Source organism: Salvia miltiorrhiza, chromosome 4, assembly GCF_028751815.1.
Source record: "Salvia miltiorrhiza cultivar Shanhuang (shh) chromosome 4, IMPLAD_Smil_shh, whole genome shotgun sequence".
NCBI classification, from domain to species: domain Eukaryota; kingdom Viridiplantae; phylum Streptophyta; class Magnoliopsida; order Lamiales; family Lamiaceae; genus Salvia; species Salvia miltiorrhiza.
Genome location: NC_080390.1, coordinates 31,116,433 through 31,135,754, shown reverse-complemented (window position 1 = coordinate 31,135,754; position 19,322 = coordinate 31,116,433). Strand labels below are relative to the sequence as shown.

The following is a 19,322-nucleotide window of genomic DNA, read 5'->3' as shown; positions in this document are numbered from 1 at the left end:
GCAATATTGCTGCGAGGCTGAATGCCAAATTTTCGACTCTATGTAATTTTTCTTCGAGGACTTTCTTAATAATCACTAGGCCATGTGGAGATATTAGAGGAGTTTAGAGATTATACACGATAAAGGGATTCTAGTCTAGTAAATTATTGAATTTTGATCAAATTCTAATTTTGCACACCAACTTACAAATTTGAGCTAGGCTCCCGGTGGAGGAGAGGAGATGGTTCATGGTTGGTGACAATTTACAAGCTATTATCCCTACCACAAAAACTACTTAATACAAGCCTGCAATAGAGGTTTTGAGTTGGAGCCAGTAGTGACATTTGACGTAAAATATAGTAAAAGAAGGTTTAATATGCTCATAAAAATATGTATATCCTGAGATGGCAGCCTCATTTGAAGATAGGATTAACTAAATTCTAAATCTTGTGTTGTTATTCGTATCAGATTCACCATGTCTACAGATCAAATGTGACATCTAAATCAACACACATACACATTCATCAGGATTTAGATATATAGCACACAAATGAAGTTTCTCAACTCATAATTTACATGAAGATTTAGGCAGAAACCTGACCACGGCTGAAACGAACATCATGGTTTGGTATACACAAGACAAGGCAGAGGAGAGAAAGCTTCAGTAGGCTGCCAGGAGGCTCGATCTGCATCCATTCGACTCAGATCCACCAACATCCACCCAGACTTCATTAAGACGCGAAAATATCTTAAAACGAGAGCTGTATTGTGCAATGGAGTAAGCATAGTCACTGTCGGCAGAAGTTGAGTTTGCCCACCCAGACCTGCTGAGGCTCAGCGCCAGCTTCTCCGCCTCCTTGACAATGTTGGTATCCCTAGCGAACCCTGAGAATTCCCTCACAGCAATGCAGCGGCTCCTCCACCAGTCGGGTTGGAGGTTGAGCTCCGGCAGGGGAAGGGGAGGGTCGGCCTCAAACTCCGTGGGGAGGTAGAGTTTCACAGAGTAGGCCGATGAGTGAAGGGGGCCGGCATCCGGGCACTATGCTCGTTAGGATCGGGTAAGTTATTGGTAACCTAGAGAAGTTCAAATTTGCACCTTCTGTGTACTCAAACAATCTGAAATAAAATTATCTAGAATCAATTTATCCTTCATTACATCTAAAGATTCAATTGTACATGAATATGAATGTGTCTGATTCCCTTTCCAACTCATACATATAGAATTGGTTTCTTGAAACAAGTCAAACAAACAACCAACTAAATAGGTCATTCATATATTAATATGCATTATGATGATAGAAAGAATAAGAAAAGATATGTGGGAAAAGGGTACCTGTGGAAGCCATTCTTGGTGGCTTTCTCGAAGGAAATATCATCAGCTGGAGCAGTCATCCAAGCTGAATCTCTGTAGAATCTGATCTCAAAATCAGATTCTGAGTGGACTACGGTGTACTGCGGTGATTCTGATTCCTTCTTCTTGCATTCTGTAATAACTGTTGACATTGTTAAAAATAGAATCAAGATTCTTGCACCACCCATTCCTAAAATACACCCGGGGGGGGGAGAGAGATGGAGATGATGGACTCAACAATTGATGATTTCCCTAAAATTGTTTCTTCGAACTTTACAAATTGGAAAAACAGACGGTTTGCAGAATCTTGAGGTTGAACTGGGAAACTGGTTTGTTTCGTAACGCGACAATGGGTGTAACTGGAGAGAACCGTAGAAAGGCATAAGAAGAGAATCTGTTGTACCCAATCCCAACGACTTTAATACGACTGTATGACTCACGCTACGGGCGACTTTAGTTGATTGATTAGTGATTACTAACGTTTTTCTTCATTGATTAGAGCATCTCTAATGCAGGCGCTAGAGCCTGTGCCACGCTAGGGCACCGGGCCACTTCGATCCAAGCTCTAAAATTAAAGTCCGCACAAAGTTTAATTTTTTTGTATCTGAAAAATCTTGAAATTTTTATTTTAAATTTCATATTTGATTTTAATTAATGTAATGTGACATTTTTAAATTTTAATGCAATGTTGGATTTAAAAATTAAAAAGTTAAAATGAAAATGAAAAAATTAGAGTCCTTTACAGAGCCTTTGCATTGGAGAGTTTAGGCTCTAAGATGGGAACCACTTTCTTGGAGCTCTCTTAGAGTTAGAGCCTTTTCCACTGGAAATGTATTGGAGAGTGTAGGCTCTAAGATGGGGACCACCTTCTTAGAGCCTTCTCACTGGAAATGCTCTTAGACTATTCTGATCGATGACTTTGTCACCAAAGTCATAGGAAACACAAAAACTTATAATTACAAAATAAATAAAAAACACACAATTTTATGTGACTTTGGGCTGCTAGCCAACCCAATGTCATGAGAATGGCATCGCCACATGACACTCTCTCATTGAGTGTATATATATAATTTTTAATTTTATGCTACAAACTAAAAATAATAATCAGGACATGTGAGTGTCATTGATGGAAGTAAAAATAAGATAATGGTTGAGTTGTGTATGTGGAGGAGAGAGAAATGAATATTTTAATTGAAAGTTGGGTTGAGAGAAAGTCACCACTGGCTTAGTACGCACTGGAGATGCTCTTAGTACACTGTGTACGAATAATAATGTATTTTCGGCCACATTTCAATTGGTGCACTCTTTAATAATGTGAAAATAACACATATATTATCATCTAATATAATACTCTCTTCATTTCACTAATATGACTCCCTACTATCGAGTACGGTAATTAAGAAGAAGAGATGATTAAAGAATTAAAGTGATAGATCGTTGTTCGTGAGAGAGATTAACTTCCTTTTTTTGAAAGGAACTTATTAATGGGACAGACAAAAAAAATGAAGTTATTATTAATGAAACGGAAGGAGTATATTCTAAGATAATAGATAAAAATAGATTTCATATAATTAAATATCATAATCATGATGGTGTAAGGCAAATGGTATGATTGATTTCCAAAATTACAGACTAGTTCTCCATTCACTCAATACACGTATACCCCTCACATAGCTGTTTTAAAGTAAGAAATAATCCCCATTGGGAAAGATTAAGGAACAACCAAGAAGAAAAGTGATCAAAATAAGATGATGTTAATATATAGCCCAGTTCAAAAGTAAAAAAAAACTAATGCAAAACAACAAATAAAAACGACGAAAAGAAGGCTGTTGGTGATTTGTGCCAACATTGACTGTTGATTTCAAACAATCTGTGTAAGCAATGAAAACTCCCAAGCTCAATTTTTCACTACTTGAAGCTGGCTGGGATGGTGTCTGCCGCGAAGTACTCTTCTTTAACCTCCTTCGCCGAGCAAAATCTCACCTATGAAAGTTCAGATATATGTGAGAAGCAACAGGATTTATGCAAGAGTACAAGGAGTTACGCAGAAGCATGGTTCAAAGAGAGAGACATAGTCTTAGCAAACTTGACATGTACGCGTGAAAGATCATGCTTCAATATAAGATGCTACGACACAAATATTCAGAAAAAAAAATGAACATGGAATATCAAAAAGGGCATATGGTTTCAGCGTTCAGCACAGAAGAGATCAAACTATAATCATAATTTATGAACAATAAATATGAAGGTGGATACTCACAAGAGAGGCATATGATTTGAGCAAGGGCTTAACTAGCTGCCAAAATGGCTTGAATATGAAAGGAGCATCTACGAAGAGGACTTGACCCAGTCGCCTTGGATAGTAGCAGTAGAATGCATCAAGCTGCAATTAGAAGATAACGTAAAATGACTCGCATAGGCAAAATATAATGTTTTTACTAAATAATGAGTCAATAGATGCTATAGAAGATATAAGAAATGAGAGAAATAAAAATTGAGCAGTGGGCTCGTATAACAGCCTTGGTTTACCACAAATGTAAAGAATTTAACGTCAGCATTTTGTGTCTGGAACCCACGGAGATTGATTACAACAAGCATTTCCTGCTTTCCCTCGGGGAGTATGCTTAGTGCTTTTTCGATCAAGAAAACACACAGACTCTCGTCTTCCTGAGGTTTGAACTCCTGTGTCGATATATAAGATGAATATCACCCAAAAGCTAGCTAGATTTTTTATTTTGAAGCAACGATTAGCTACAACATGGATAAAGCCTGAATCTTTTGAAAAATAGCTGCAGGAAATCGAGGGCAGGATGACTCTTGAATTGGTTTTTCTACTTTCCAAATCCACGATTTAATATCAGAGATAGTGTCATACCCCTGGAAAATGCTTGGATCCTTCCACTATCAACACTGGTCTGCCGTGTACATCGAGATAGTTGTGGAGATAAGCTTTTCCAGTTTCTGCGACACGTTTAACTGATTCTTCCGACAATTCGGATACACGAAAATCCTTACGCCAACTCTGTTTTGGGGAAAGGACAATAAATTAATTTTATTCTCTAGTTTTTATTTTGAATATAAACACTGATTCAGCAAAGGACTTTAGCTACAGCTTGAAGCCTTTCCTAAACTTTTTCATCATAATAAAATATTTTAATAATAGCCAAAAACTTTAAGCACAACTATTTCAAGGAGAGAAAGAAAGAAGAAAAACTAAGTAATGGAAATATAAAAACTTTTCCCAGCCAGACCAATTAAAGACTATAATTATACTTACAATTGCTTTAGTCAATTTGGAAACGGTCTCTTCAACAGAAAACTTTCGATCTTTCAGGAACCAAAGAATCATTTCTTCATCATCTCTTCCATATTTGCCCACTGGCAGATTGCTGTGTTGATTCTCAAGCTTTGTTTTGACTTCTGCCACAAGCTGCAACATTAAAGACCTAATCAACCACATGATTTCTTCAAATTGTGCAAGACATGAAATGAATAATAATTCCCTGCAGAACATTCCCGTAGAGCAACTTTTGCAAATCATTCTAAACCACTATCTGAAGCATCTACATAGATTTTTTGGGATGAGAAACTCCATGTTCTAAAAGACCTAGTATCCTTTGCCATTCTACTGTGACGATGATTGCCTTAGAGGGTATTTGGCTGAGCTTATAAGCTCCTTAAGACAACTGCAACCTAATGATTGGAGGAGAAACGTCTCAAGTTGAGCTTCGTTGTCTCTCTCTAGCTTATAAGATCAATTATCCAAACACTTTGACAACTTATAAGTTCTTGACATATTAAATCTTATAAGCTCTCTAAAAATAAGTTTAGCCAAATATCCTCTTAATCATACTATCAGTTCAGGTAGCTAAGACTAAATGAGCATGTAGACAATATATCCAATGAAGATAAGACTAGAACGTAGAATCATTACACATTAATACTTAAATTAAGCATTTACAAAGTACCAAGAGGCAAGTGCAACAAACTCTTCTCAAAAATATGCTATTGATAGAAATAATAAAGGTTCATATTTTCCTTGAAATCCGCAACTAACCATTGCACAAAGCATGAAAAAGAAGCCAATTAAGGCTGTTACAATTCAAATCCAACAAAACAACCAATTCAACCATCATCAAACACAAGAAAGGCGCGAAAGAGGTATCTAAATTTGCAAAAGATAAGCTCAAAAGTCCCCATGGCCTCCAGTTAGTAAACTAAAACAATCATTATCCAAATAGCCGTCATTGAACATTTCATCCAATCAAATAGGAAGAGAATATTTATATAATTGTAATTTAATCAAGTAAGAGGCAACAAAATTGAGTACTTTACTAGCATTTTCAGGGGCCGCGGAGCAACTGCGGATGCTGAGCTTGAAAGCCTTCGTGGAGGGTTTGTGGTGACGAGTAGAAACGGGCGTGAAATTGTGAGCCAAAGAAGGCCGCAATCTCAAACTGTGCGACATTTCGTCGAACAGTTTGCAATCCCTCTTTCTGGGTTTCAACTCTTTGTCTCTCTCCACCGAAATTAATACTCCCTCCGTCCACGAAATGAGTACCCATTTGTGGATGGCACGGGTTTTAAGAAATGTATGGAGTGTAGTGTGAATAGTTTAAGGGTCCCACTTTTTGAGTGTATTAATTAAAGAGATGTGTGGGGTACACTTGCCAAAAAGAGAAATGAGTACTCATTTCGTGGACGGACGAAAAAGGAAATATGGGTACTCATTTCGTGGACGGAGGGAGTACTACATTTTCTGGCTCTGAGATTGAGCGCTTACGTGAAATTGTTGCTAACGTAAACTCAAGTCGTGCAACCTTTTGTTGACTGATTCTGATATCGCGGTCGAATACCCGAACCAGAAATCAACCGATACCGAACCGTATTGATTATGTCCTAATCGCTTCGATTATTACGGTTCGGGTATCCCAAATAACTCAAAAAATAAATAAATAAATTATTCCATTTTTTCAACTTAAATCCTAAAAAAATTAAAACAATTAATCACAACAATAATCCGCTTTCTTCCCTGTGGGTGACTGGCGACAGATGGAGGAGGCTGCTGGGGACGGCTTGAGTCTTGAGGAGCTGCTGCTGTGGCGGTGACGGCTGGAGGGCGGCGACCGGCGTTCGGAGCTGGGGGTGTACCAAGCGGCTGAGCAGCTTGGGGCAGCGTCTGTCACTGTGTGTTGTGCCAATGTGCGTGACTTTTTTTTTTAGGGTGGGATTTTAGGTTTAATTAATTTAGAAATTAGAATTAAAAATAATTATAAAATATATACATATATATTTATTTAATACTATATATATATATATATTATTTATTTAAATTCGATTCATCCAATTCGATTATGAGGAACTTAATTGTGATATCCGAAAATTTTACTGAATAATTAATTGGACACGGAAAAATATTTTTAATTTTTATATTTATAAATATAATAAAAAATTAATTTTAATTGAATAATTTGAATTGAATATTGAAAAAATAAAAAAGAATTCACAATTGTAAAATTTGATATTATGTAAAACAAAAACAAAAAAAATAAGTTATAAAAATTAAAAATAAAATACTACTAATTAAAAAGAATTAAAAATATATTTATTCAAAAAAGATGAGAAAGGAGAGAGAAATTTATAAAACCTTAATATTTAAATAAATTTAATTTTTACATTTTAAATCAAATATTTTCATAAAATATAGTATCATATTAAAGCTCTTATCGTGATCTTTAATTTGATATGCCTATTAAATATTTTATAATTAATCGAATTTCACAATTTTGGAAAGAAATATAACAACAAATAAGAAGTTAAAGAAAATGAAAATAAAAAGAAAATATATAGTTTAAACATAAACCTTCAATTTTATTAGAATTACAAAATTGTCACTCAATTTTGAAATTAATTTCAAATTAAAAACTTCATTTTTAATATAACTAGCATTTGCATCCCGTGTAATGCACGGGAAAATATTTTTAATTTTTATATTTATATAAAATTAATATTAATTCAATTATTATACTTATAAATGTAATAAAAAATTAATTTTAACTTAATATATTTGAATTGAATATTGAACAAATAAAAAAGAATTCACAATTATAAAATTTGATATTATGAAAAAAAAAACAAAAAAATAAGTCAAAAATTAAAAATAAAATACTAATGAAAAAGAATTAAAAATATATTTATTCAAAAAAGATGAGAGATGAGAGAGAAATTTATAAAACTTTAATATTTAAACAAATTTAATTTTTACATTTTAAATCAAATATTTTCATAAAATATATATAGTATTATATTAAAGCTCTTATCTTGATCTTTAATTTGATATGCATATTAAATATTTTATAATTAATCGAATTTCACAATTTTGGAAAGAAATGTAATACTTCATATTTTAGGGCGTCCAAGATTATGTCACAATTACTATATCGGGCGTCCGCCAAGATTATGTCACTTTCCTTTTATGACAATGGTCCCACCATCCTCTTTAATATTTTATCCTTACTAACACTCTTTATTTACAAAAAACCACTCAAAATTCAATCTCAACCACTCATCTCAGAGCATCTCCAACCATTTACACCAAACCCAAACCCATTTTACAGTATATGTCACATCCAACAGTAATTCTTCTCCAACCATTTACACCAAACTCAAACCCAAAAGAATATTATTTAAATATTCTCTTTCCACTTACTTTTTATACTTCTTCAATCATACCTATGTATTTCTTTTAAATTATACATTTGCCCCAATTTGTTAATTAACAATTTCATATTAAAATAAATATTATACGGAAATTAATTTTATTATTATTATTATATTAAATAAGCAACAAAAAAACTAAACTTTAAAATAAAATTCATTAAATATTACATAACTTGAAAATAAAATACAACAAATAAACGAACATCCACATAAAATTCAAGACACGGAATTAGTATATTCTTCCCACAAATGTTCAATTAACTCATTCCGAAGGTCGAAGTGAGCATCTCTATTCCTTATGGCTCTATAGCGAGATAGAAATTCTTGAAATCGAGCATTTTCATCTGTCGCCATCTCAACCTCCTGTAGTGGTGCATCTCTGTTCAAATTCTTTTAATATGTCATGTAATTAAAAATTAATCTATTTTATTGTTGCAAATTAAAACTCTATTTTCAACTAAATTATTATTATTATTATTATTATTATTATTATTATTATTATTATTATTATTATTATTATAAACCTACGAAATTAACAAAAAATAATTAACTTTCATTCTAATCATTTAAACCTACTAAATTAACAAAATAATATCTAGCAAGAAGAGGGGTTAATTTGTAGTTCTTAAAATTAATTAAAGTGTTTTGGTGTAGTGAATAGTGTTACACCAAATTTGGTGTAACACTATTCAAATGGTGGCCCCAAACCCATTTTGGGTTTGGGTTTGGTGTACCATTGGAGAGGTTTTGGTACACCAAAATGGGATTTGGTGTACCATTGGAGATGGTCTCATAAAGTGGTGGGACCCTTTCTCCACTACATCAAAATCATCACCAATTTTATTAAATCTCGTGCCCAAGCAAATTGTCCATAATCTTGGCGGACGGAGGAGTAACAAATAAGAAGTTAAAGAAAATGAATATAAAAAGAAAAATATATAGTTTAAACATAAACCTTCAATTTTATTAAAACTACTAAATTGCCACTCAATTAGTCAATTTTGAAATTAATTTAAAATTGATTTCAAATTGAAAACTCTCTTTTTAATATAACTAGCATTTGCACTCGTGCAACGCATGAAAAATATTTTAATATATAAAATTGATTATCATTTGATTATATTATAAAAATTATAAATATAATTAAAAATACTATAATTTAAGATAAATATATTTTAGTTTAATATAAAAATAATAAAGAATAATTCATATTAATAAAACATGATATTGTGAAAAAAGAAAACAATATAAGTTAAAAGATAATTGAAAAAAATAGATTTATTCAAAAAAAGAGGAGAGATGAGGGAGAATTTTCTAAAGTTTTAATCTTTAAATAAAAATAAATTTTATATTTTAAATCTAATATTTACATAACATATATCAAATTAAAGACCTGGGGGAAAGTGGTTTCATAACAACTTGAAGAGGGTTATCGGGGATGGGAGAGATACTAATTTCTGGTCATGTGTTTGGATGGGAAGTCGGCCTCTGAAGGATGAATTCCCAAGATTATTTTGGTGTGTGAAGATAGAGAGGCATTTGTGAGGGATATGGGGAAATGGTGTGATGGGAGATGGGTTTGGGAGGTAAAGTGGAGGCGCGAACCGAGGGAGAGAGAATTGGAGTCTGTTAACTCTTTTCTGAAGATGTTGTCTAGGTTTTCTCCTTGTTCAGGTAAAAAAGATGCTTGGGAGTGGAGGGCTGACAAGGGTGGAGTTTATTCCACAAATTCCGCATACCGCGCAATCAAGAATCAGAACCAGATGAACCAGCCGTTGGATAACGCCTCGATGCATTTTCGGAAGTTGTGGAAAGCCCCGACAACTCAGAAGGCAAGGATGACGACGTGGAGATCTTTGAAGAACATGCTACCAACCTGCGACAATTTAATTAAGAGAAACATGTAACTTGGAGTCGTTGAACGGACCTGTGCTGCGTGTTTCCACGCCGTTGAATCGGCAAGTCATGTTCTCCTTCTTTGTCCGAAAATAGAGGCCGTGTGGGATAACATCTACGGATGGCTCGGCGTGCCCACAGTTCGTTCGGCAAGCATCTCGGACCACTTTCTTTCTTTTATTCATCTGGGAAAAGGAAAGAAATGGCGCCGATTCTTGAAGGCTTTATGGAGTTGCTCGATTTGGGTTCTGTGGAGGAGAAGGAACGAGGGTCGCTTCGATGGAAAGGCTTGGGATATCAAGAGTACATGTTTAGAAATTAAAGCAAGAATGTGAAGTTGGAATTTTATTTTTGATATTTTTTAGTGGAAGGATTCTTTTCCTTCTTGGTGCTCCTGCAATTTGGCACATATCCTGTGTATTTAACTTTTGGGCATTTCTGATGCCTACCAAGTGATCTATGAATACTTCTTTTCTGATAAAAAAAATCAAATTAAACCTCTTGTCATCATCTTAATTTGATATGTATATCAAATATTTTATAATTAGTCGAATTTTATAATTTAAAAAAAAGAAATAAAATAGAAAAATAAGAAGTTAAAAAAAAAGAAAAGATGTATAGCTTATAAATAAACCTTCAACTTTATTCTAACTACAAAATTGTCACTCAATTTTAAAATTGATTTGAAATTAAAAACTCTTTTTTTAATATAGTATAGATATAGATATAGATGTGAACCTGATCAATATTAAAAATCGGTTATTGGATAAACCGATAGCGTTAATCGTTTAGCCACTCCATATATACTCAGTAATTCAACTCGAAATTCAAGGCAGATGAGAATAGTATATCACAATATTTATGATGTGGCTTTCGCCTTCAGAAGACTAAAGTACAAAATTGACAATAAGATAAATCTCTTGTATCACAAAAAGTATGCATTTATTATACTTTTCGTCAATTCTACTATTTATTTTTATTTTGGGTTAAGTACCAAATTTCTCTATATCGATGGTGTTCCTATTGCGTACAAGATCATATAGTCAGGGTTAGAGCTGTAAACTACCTCAACATAGCAAAATCGTACCAAATTCTTCACTGTCACTTAACGGACGTTAACACCGTTGGAATAAATAAATTTTTTTTAATTAAAGTGGGCCCCTATCATTGTGTTTTTTGGCAACGATTCACATGCTGCGGCGGAGAAGCTCCGCTTCTTCCATCGAAGCTCATCCCTCAATTTCTTATCTCCACCATCAACATTCAGACAATTCACGACCTCTACATCAACCACCACGACCACCGCGGCGGCCGCCCCCAACACCAGCCCTGCCATCACCGAGGAAGAAGTGAACCAAATCAACGCCGTAATCGGCCGCCTCTGCGACTCAAACCACTTGAAAGAAACTTTTGACCTCATCTCCGCCGCCCTTTCCACCGCCAGGCCTCCTCACGCTTCACTCTCTCTCTCCTCTCTTATCAGCCGCCTCGCTTCCGAACTCGACCTCACCCACCCAATGCACCTGTTCAATACCCTCAAATACAACCCTAATGCATCGGATCCGTTGATTCTAATCCTCGTCGCGAAAATGCTCATCGCCTCACTCTTCGAAAACAGTCGGCCGAAGATGGCTGTCAAGGTTTTCCAGTGGGTGGCGCGGCCAGATTTCCCCGGCGGTGCGGCGACGGACCTAGATCTCTACAGTGTTTTGGTTAATGGATTTTGCAAGAATGGGATGATGCTGCAGAGTCTTCGTGTTTTGAGAGTGATGGCAGGTGAAAATTTAGTGATTGGGGATGAGATTAGGGACTTGGATCTCTACAGTGTTTTGGTTAATGGATTTTGCGGGAATGAGATGATGTTAATCGTTGCCGGAAAACACAACGATAGGGGCCCACCTTAATTAAAAATAAAAAAATGATTTATTCTAATGATGTGGTTCAATTTTGCCACGTTGAGGTAGTAAGCAGCTCTTACCCTGACTATAGAGTCCTGTACGCGTTAGGGACGCCATCGATAGGGGGAATTTGGTACTTAACCCTTTTATTTTTTAGAACTACTATTATTTTTGAAACTTAACATTTTAACTTATTTATACCATATATCATATGTGAACTCTTTTCTCTACTCACAATATTACAAATAATGTGAGCTCATTTCTTCACTCACAATACATTCTAACTAACATTTTAAAACCCGTGGGAAATAAAAGTGTGCATACTAATATGAGCGGAGTGAGGATATATTATATTGGAAATATATTTTGTATTATATTTTAACACCATTCACTCTATAAATTCGTTGTCATTTTGTGTCACTTATATGAAGTGTTAAAATCGGTCCGACCCAATTCAATTTTATGTCAGACTACACACTTTTAGATCCGGCACAATCAATTCAAACTAGATCAATTCAAACTCAAAGTTATCATGCTTAAAAAGAATTAAATTTGAGATTAGATTGAACCATTATTATTATTATAGAATTATATATATATATATATATATATATATATATATATATATATATATATATATATATATAGGGAGAGGTTCAGGAAAGAACCATAAATAAAAGAAGACCGGAGAACTATTTTCAGCCATTCGATCATGAAGATCTACGGTGGATGCATCATCTTGTTGGATGAATGCAGATCCTGGGTTCGAATCCTGAAGGGAGCATTTTTTTTATATTTTTTTGAGTGCATTAATTTTAACAGCGGATGCATTAATTTTTACAGTGAATGCATTAGATTTGATGGTTCTCCCGTTCTCACAAATAATGTAGTTCTCTCTAGAACCACACCCTATATATATATATATGTATATATATATATATATATATATATATATATATATATATATATATATGCGCGCGCGGGTATTTGTTTTAGGAGGGTGTTTAATGAATTTTGTTTTAACACGATGTTTAAGAGTTTTAGTAGGTTGGGTCGGCTTTGATGTTGGTTTTGTGAAATGTATTAGTATTGAACTTTAACTAATTCTGATCCAATACTTTATTTTACGGCTTGTGTTTATAGCAATTTAAATATATTAGCAAATTGTCTTAATCATAGTGTATTATTTTTTAGTTATTATACATATTTTCTCTTATAAAATATAGGGTTAATAGCCGAAAAATACACGAACTATTTTCGAATTTGCATATTGCACATGACCTTCAAAAATAGCTTCAGAATACATGACCTTTTGATTTAGTTGCAATTTGCACCCGGCGGAAGTTCCGATCACTCTTATGTTTGACCGGCGATGACGTGGAACTATTTTAAACTACATGGCATTACACGTGGCATTTATTACACGGTGGCAAGCCACGCGTACAAAACGACGTCGTTTTGATAGGGAGAAAAAATAAAAAAATAAAGAAAAATGTGATCTTGGACCTTGTTCTTCTTCTTCAATCTCTTGCTCGATTTGGGGCGGCGGTGAGAGTATTTCCGTCATTTCAAAAGCGGTGAAAGCGGGTTTCGGCGGCAACATATTTCAAGGGTTTGCAGATTTACAGATCTAGGATTTTTTTTTGGTGGCTGAGGATTTGAGGATTTGGGGATTTTTGGTGGCTGAGGATTTGGGGATTTGTGGTGGTGTTGCGGCGATGATGTTGTGGTGGCCGCCGCCGCGACTTCCTCTCCTGACCACTGAGCATCCGAGGCTACCGAAGCAACCCCGCTCTGACGCCCCGCCACCACAACTTCCTCATCGACGCCTCTAACTCTCGCCGCCTCACCTACTTCGTCTTCCTCCTCCAAGTCGACGCTGCTGCCCTCGCTCCGCGGCTCCTCTTGTCTCCCTCACAATCGATGTTGGTCTTCTATCTCTCTCTTTATCCCGCTCTCTCTCCCTCAACCTCTCTCGATACCTGCAACTCCGATCATTTAGGGCTTTAGGGCTTGGATTGGCGGTGGGAAAACGAGGAGGGGAGGTGGTGACTGGAATTGGGGCTTTAGGGTTTGGATTGGCGGCGGGAAAACGAGGAGGGGAGGTGGTGGCTAGAATTGGGGTTTAGGGCTTGGATCTGCTTCGGCCCTTCTTCCGGCGACCTCTGCTTCGACCTTTCTTCCGGTGAACTGAGGGAGGCGCTGGAGTGAGGGAAGCGGCGACGAGGAGGCAGCGCTGGAGTGAGGGAGAAGATGAATTAGGGAGGAGGCGCTGGAGTGAGGGAGGCGGCGACGTCGTTTTGATTGATAATCACTCAAAACGACGTCGTTTTGAATGCCGGTGAGTCCACGTTTGAAAATTCCAGTGCCATGTCAACACCGATCAAGGTGATGGTCAACGCGTGTGCAATTTGCAACAAAATTAAAAGATGATGTATTCTGAAGCTAATTTTAAAGGTGATGTGCAATATGCAAATTTGAAAATAGTTCGTGTATTTTCCGGCTATTAACCCTAAAATATAATCATAAGTGAGTTATATAATTATGTTTATTTATATATTGTGAATTACATATACATATATATTAGAAAGTATATATAATTTTCTACATTTATATTGTTCTATTGAAAAAAATAATATAATTTTTAGGCTAGAAGGTGAGGTGAAGGGTGACGTGTAAGATATAAGTGAGGTAAACGGTAATGGATATAGAAGGAGAGATTTTGGAAGTGGATCTTTGAATAGTTAAAAATGAGGTAGTGTTGGGGTTGTATTTTAGATATAGGTAGAAGTTTATGTGGATGTGGGATGTCAATCGGTAGGACTGTAAATGAACGGAACTATTCGCAAGTTATTCGAGACTCGGTTCCAAAAAGTTCATTCAAAGCTCGGCGCGATAGTAAACGAGCCAAGCTCGAGCTTAATTTCGAGCTGGATAATTTTATAACAATATGCTTGACAAATAGTTTAATATTGTGATCAGCTTACTTGTTTCGCTGTTATACTGTGACTTCGGCTTTTCCAAAATTTATGAAAATTTGTATGAGAGTATTAGAGTGTCTTATGAACAGTGGCGGATCCGGGGGCTAGGGGGGCTAGAATTAAAATATATATATATATATATATAATAAAACTAAATACTCCTAAAAGGCTAAAACGAGGGAGGACTGTATAAAGTTGAATTAAAAGTTGAAACTCTTCTTCCTTGCGCCGCTTCCAGAGTTCCAGACTTAGTCGCCCCTTTCCGGCCACAACTCCACCGTCGCTCGCCGCCATTGGAGGACACTGAGCCTGCCACCGCCGGTCTGCTCTGCTTCCAGTTTTCCTCGTAACTCTCGCAGGCCGCAGCAGTGAGTTCATCTCCATTCCTCAATTTTTACTTAGATTAGAATTTGTGCATTTATGAGTTGCCCAAATTTTTAATTTATGAGGTGCCCAAATGTTTTTTGAGTGGAGGACAGAGGGCAGTCGACTATTTAATTCATGAGTAAGCCAATTTTTGAGTGGAATTTAAAATTGTTAATACTTATACATTTAAGTACATCTTGTCATTTTTTGGTGGAGTAAAATTGCTATTTGTATATTTGTTAAATTTGAGTACATTAATTTGGTCAATTTTCGATGGAGTACAGAGGGTAGCCATTTGCTATTTGTATATTTGGTCAATTATGAGTAGAATAAAATTGTGGGTTAGCCAATTGTATATTATTGTTTATGAATGCTAAATTAGACTAATTTATTTTTATAGGAAATGGAACATTTTTTTTTCTAAAAAATGTAGAAGTCAATCAATATGTGATTCAGTTACACCCATTATTGAAGCAAATGTAGAAGTTGAAGCGAATGTAGAAGATGAAACAAATTTTGAAAGACTTTGTTCACTGTTTTTCTCATCAACTTCAGTTGGTTGTTGTGGCTGTTGCTAAGAGTATCATGGCTGTGAACGACTTTTTTAGTTATGTCTCCATGATAGTGAACACCATTGGTGCATTTTGCAAAAGAAAAGATCAACTACTGATGTTAGAACATGAGAGATTAGTGAAAGAACTCATTGATGAAGCAAGGATGAGTGGAAGAGGCCAAAATCAAGAAACTAGTTTGGCAAGACCGGGGGATACTCGATGGGGCTCACATTATTTTACCTTTCTTCGTTTATGTTCTATGTGGCCTTCAGTTGAGAAAGTTTTGGAAAATGTACGTGATGATACCACAAGTTCTGATGTTAGAAGTTCGGCAAGAGGTTTGCTTGGAAAGATGAATAGTTATGAGTTTGTGTTTGTGATGCATTTGATGAGATATCTATTAGGAATCACAAATGAATTGTCGATTTCTTTACAAAAGAAAGATCAAAATATTGTGCAAGCCATGTCAATGATTGATACTGTGAAAGTTCAATTACACGACTTCAGGATGACTGGATGGGAGATGATTTTGGAGGAAGTCAATAGATTTTGTGAGGTGAATGTTATTCCTTTGATTCATATGGAAGACACTATAACCCGACCTGGTTACAAGAGGCAAAGCATCACCAATGATCATTATTATCGTGTGGAGATTTTTAATGAGGTATTACTTTCACTTTTAAATATTTGATTCATTTCATTTATTTTAAATTTCATTTATCAATTAATTTTAATATTTTAGGTTGTTGATCTAACAATACAAGAGCAAAACACTCGGTTTTCCGAAGCTAGCACTAAATTGCTTAGATGCATGGCATGTCTTGATCCGAGAAATAATTTCTCTCAATTCAACATTGATCAACTCATGCGTTTGACTATTTTATATCCCGAAGACTTTGGGCAACATGATTATTAATTATTTCCACAATTACTTCGTAATTTCATTATTAATGTGCATTTTGTGCTTCGTTTTCATTAGGTGATTGTCTATGTCTTCCATAACAACTCCGTAATTTCATAGCATTTGTTCGCAATGATTCTCGATTCTCAGCAATTAGCAATTTGGGAAGTCTTGCTCAGGAAATGGTTAAAAGTGGTAATCATTTAGTTTTTCAATTGGTTTTTCGAATTATTGAGTTGACATTGGTTTTACCCGTAGCTACTGCTTCTGTTGAGAGAGCATTTTCTGCAATGAAGATTGTTAAGACTGATTTGCGAAACCGTATGAAAGATGAGTGGATGAATGACAGTTTGATCGTCTATACTGAGAAGGAAATTTTCTCAACAATTGACAACGAGAAGGTTTTGCAACTGTGAGTAAAGTATCTGCATACAATTAGTTTATAGCTGAGGGGTTAGTTAGCAAATTAGTAAGAGTTAAGGGGTTCTTTTAAAGTTTGTTAAAAGTGGTTAAAACAGATCCAACGGATCTGTTCCTTCATTCCAGAAAATCAGTTCACAGCTCAACCTTCTCTGTTGCTGAATTCTCTTGGTTAAATACCTAGATTAGTTGTTGAGTTGTTGCTTAAGAATTTCCATTACTGTAAAACTAGTTGAGAGTGAGGAATTATAGCAATCTTGATAGATTTGTAGGCTATACACTTCTTCTAGTGTTGAGAGTTCTCAATTGTAATTGTAAAGTTCTTGAGTGTTCATAGTGAAATAGAGTTGATCGTTTCTTCTCCGTGGATGTAGGATTGAAAAATCCGAACCACGTAAATTGCGTTTGTGTTCATTTCTTTTCTGTTCTTGCTGCGTTGATGGTCTTCCCAAGCAATTCCACAACAAGTGGCGCCGTCTGTGGGAATAGGAAGATCGACGCACACCAACTGTTTGAGTTTTGAATCGGAGGAAATCTGAATCGGAGGAGTTCTTGATCGGTGGAGGAATCATCAATCTCTTCACTGCTACATCGTGCTGAATCTCAAGACTGAAGATCTACCAAATGTCGATTGCTAAATTCGACACCGAGAAATTCACAGGGAAGAATGATTTCTCCCTGTGGAGAATAAAGATGAGGGCTTGTTCTCATTCAACAGGGCCTTGATGATGTTCTGACCACAGAGAAGGCACCTAAAGAAGGAGATGGGAAGGTGAAGTTCGCTGAAATGCAAAAGAAGGCTCATAGCACTATCATCCTGCATCTGGGAGATAAAGTGCTGAGAGAGGTGTCAAAAGAAGACACTGCAGCTGCAGTATGGGCTAAACTGGAGAGCCTCTACATGACTAAGTCTCTGGCAAATCGGCTTTTCTTGAAGAAGAGGCTGTATTCCTTTAGAGTTTCAGATGAGAAGAATCTATCTGATCAACTGGATGAATTCAATAAAGCCGTTGATGATTTGGCTGATATTGATGTAAAGCTAGAAGATGAAGACAAGGCAATCCAGTTCCTTAGTGCCCTGCCCAAATCCTATGACAACATGAGGGATGCCATGCTGTATGGGAGGGAGACTGCTATCTCCCTTGATGAAGTCATGAATGCCTTGAAATCTAGAGAGCTGCAAAAAGCATCTGATGGCAGGCAAGAAACCGCAAGTGAAAGCCTCAATGTCAAAGCAAAGTCCAACAAAGGAAAATTCAAGAAGCCTTTCAAAGAAAATAAGGGAGGATCAGGGAAGAAGGAAGATGATTAGAAGGAAAACAAGAAATGCCACTACTGCAAGAAGCCAGGACATATCAAGAAAGACTGCTACAACTGGAAAAGAAAACAAGCTCAAAAAGGCTCATCAGACACTGCAGACCTTGCTGAAAATTTCCAAGAAGCTGAAGCTTTAAACATCACATTTTCTAAAACTGAGAATAATTGGATATTAGATTCAGGATGTTCATTTCATATGTGTCCTAACTTGAATTGGTTTGTTGATTTGCAGATGAAGGACCTGGGATCTGTAGTTTTGGAAAACAACCAAGTCTGCCCTGTGAAAGGCATTGGTGCAATCAAGTTAAAGCTACATGATAATTCTGTAAGGCTCCTAACTGAAGTTAGATATATTCCTAGTCTAAAAAGGAATTTGATATCCCTTGGATCACTACAAATGAAAGGCTATGAGTTTAAATCATGTGTTAATGATATATATGTCTTAAAAGAAGATAAAATTGTTTTGAAAGGAACCAGAAAACAGACTTTGTATCATTTAGTTGCTGAAACTATTGTTGGTGAGTCTGAAATTGCCTCCACTTGTGATATTGAATTGTGGCATGAAAGACTTGGGCATGTTAGTGAAAAAGGATTAATTGAACTAAAGAAACAGGGTATTTTGAGTTTATCTGCTGATGCACAACTGAACAATTGTGATGCATGTGAATTAAGTAAAAGCAAGAAACTTCCATATCCTGTTGGCAAACATGTCTCATCTGCACCACTTCAGTATGTTCATTGTGATCTGTGGGGTCCATCCAAAACCACCACTATAGGTGGAGGAGTATATTTCATGTCTCTAATAGATGATTTCTCTAGGAAAGTCTGGATTTACATTTTAAAACACAAGTTTGATGCCTGCTGTTGAGAATGAAAAGGGATGTAAGTTGAAATGCTTAAGGACTGACAATGGCTTAGAATTCACCTCTGAAAAATTTC

At 35.7% G+C, this 19,322-nt stretch overlaps 1 protein-coding gene and 1 pseudogene across 7 annotated transcripts; both read right to left on the bottom strand.

Annotated features, from left to right (window-relative positions):
* Window positions 1–408: 408 nt before the first annotated feature.
* On the bottom strand, window positions 409–1,745 carry LOC131019896 (uncharacterized; annotated as a pseudogene).
* A 1,172-nt stretch (window positions 1,746–2,917) lies between these two features.
* On the bottom strand, window positions 2,918–6,539 carry LOC131019894 (CRAL-TRIO domain-containing protein C3H8.02). 7 transcript variants are annotated; one of them, XM_057948495.1, is made up of 7 exons: window positions 6,085–6,539; window positions 5,661–5,870; window positions 4,608–4,760; window positions 4,206–4,352; window positions 3,860–4,012; window positions 3,591–3,713; window positions 2,918–3,313 (listed from the first exon to the last, which is right to left on the bottom strand). In XM_057948495.1, the coding sequence occupies exons 2-7, from the start codon at window positions 5,796–5,798 to the stop codon at window positions 3,239–3,241; spliced, it is 789 nt and encodes a 262-aa protein (XP_057804478.1). In that variant the 5' UTR covers window positions 5,799–5,870; window positions 6,085–6,539; the 3' UTR covers window positions 2,918–3,238. The 7 variants fall into 7 exon arrangements, with proteins under 7 accessions (XP_057804478.1, XP_057804481.1, XP_057804482.1 ...); XM_057948498.1 differs by having other exon boundaries at window positions 5,666–5,870; window positions 6,082–6,536; XM_057948499.1 differs by having other exon boundaries at window positions 5,666–5,870; window positions 6,085–6,536.
* Window positions 6,540–19,322: the final 12,783 nt, after the last annotated feature.

Bases quoted from the DNA above. Each gene is read 5' to 3' on its own strand.
- LOC131019894 (XM_057948495.1), bottom strand. From the start codon at position 5,798: ATGTCGCACAGTTTGAGATTGCGGCCTTCTTTGGCTCACAATTTCACG. The intron at 4,353-4,607 runs GTAAGTATAATT...TCCCCAAAACAG, and splicing joins CCAAATTGACTAAAGCAATT to AGTTGGCGTAAGGATTTTCG. The intron at 4,013-4,205 runs GTATGACACTAT...ATATCGACACAG, and splicing joins GATCCAAGCATTTTCCAGGG to GAGTTCAAACCTCAGGAAGA.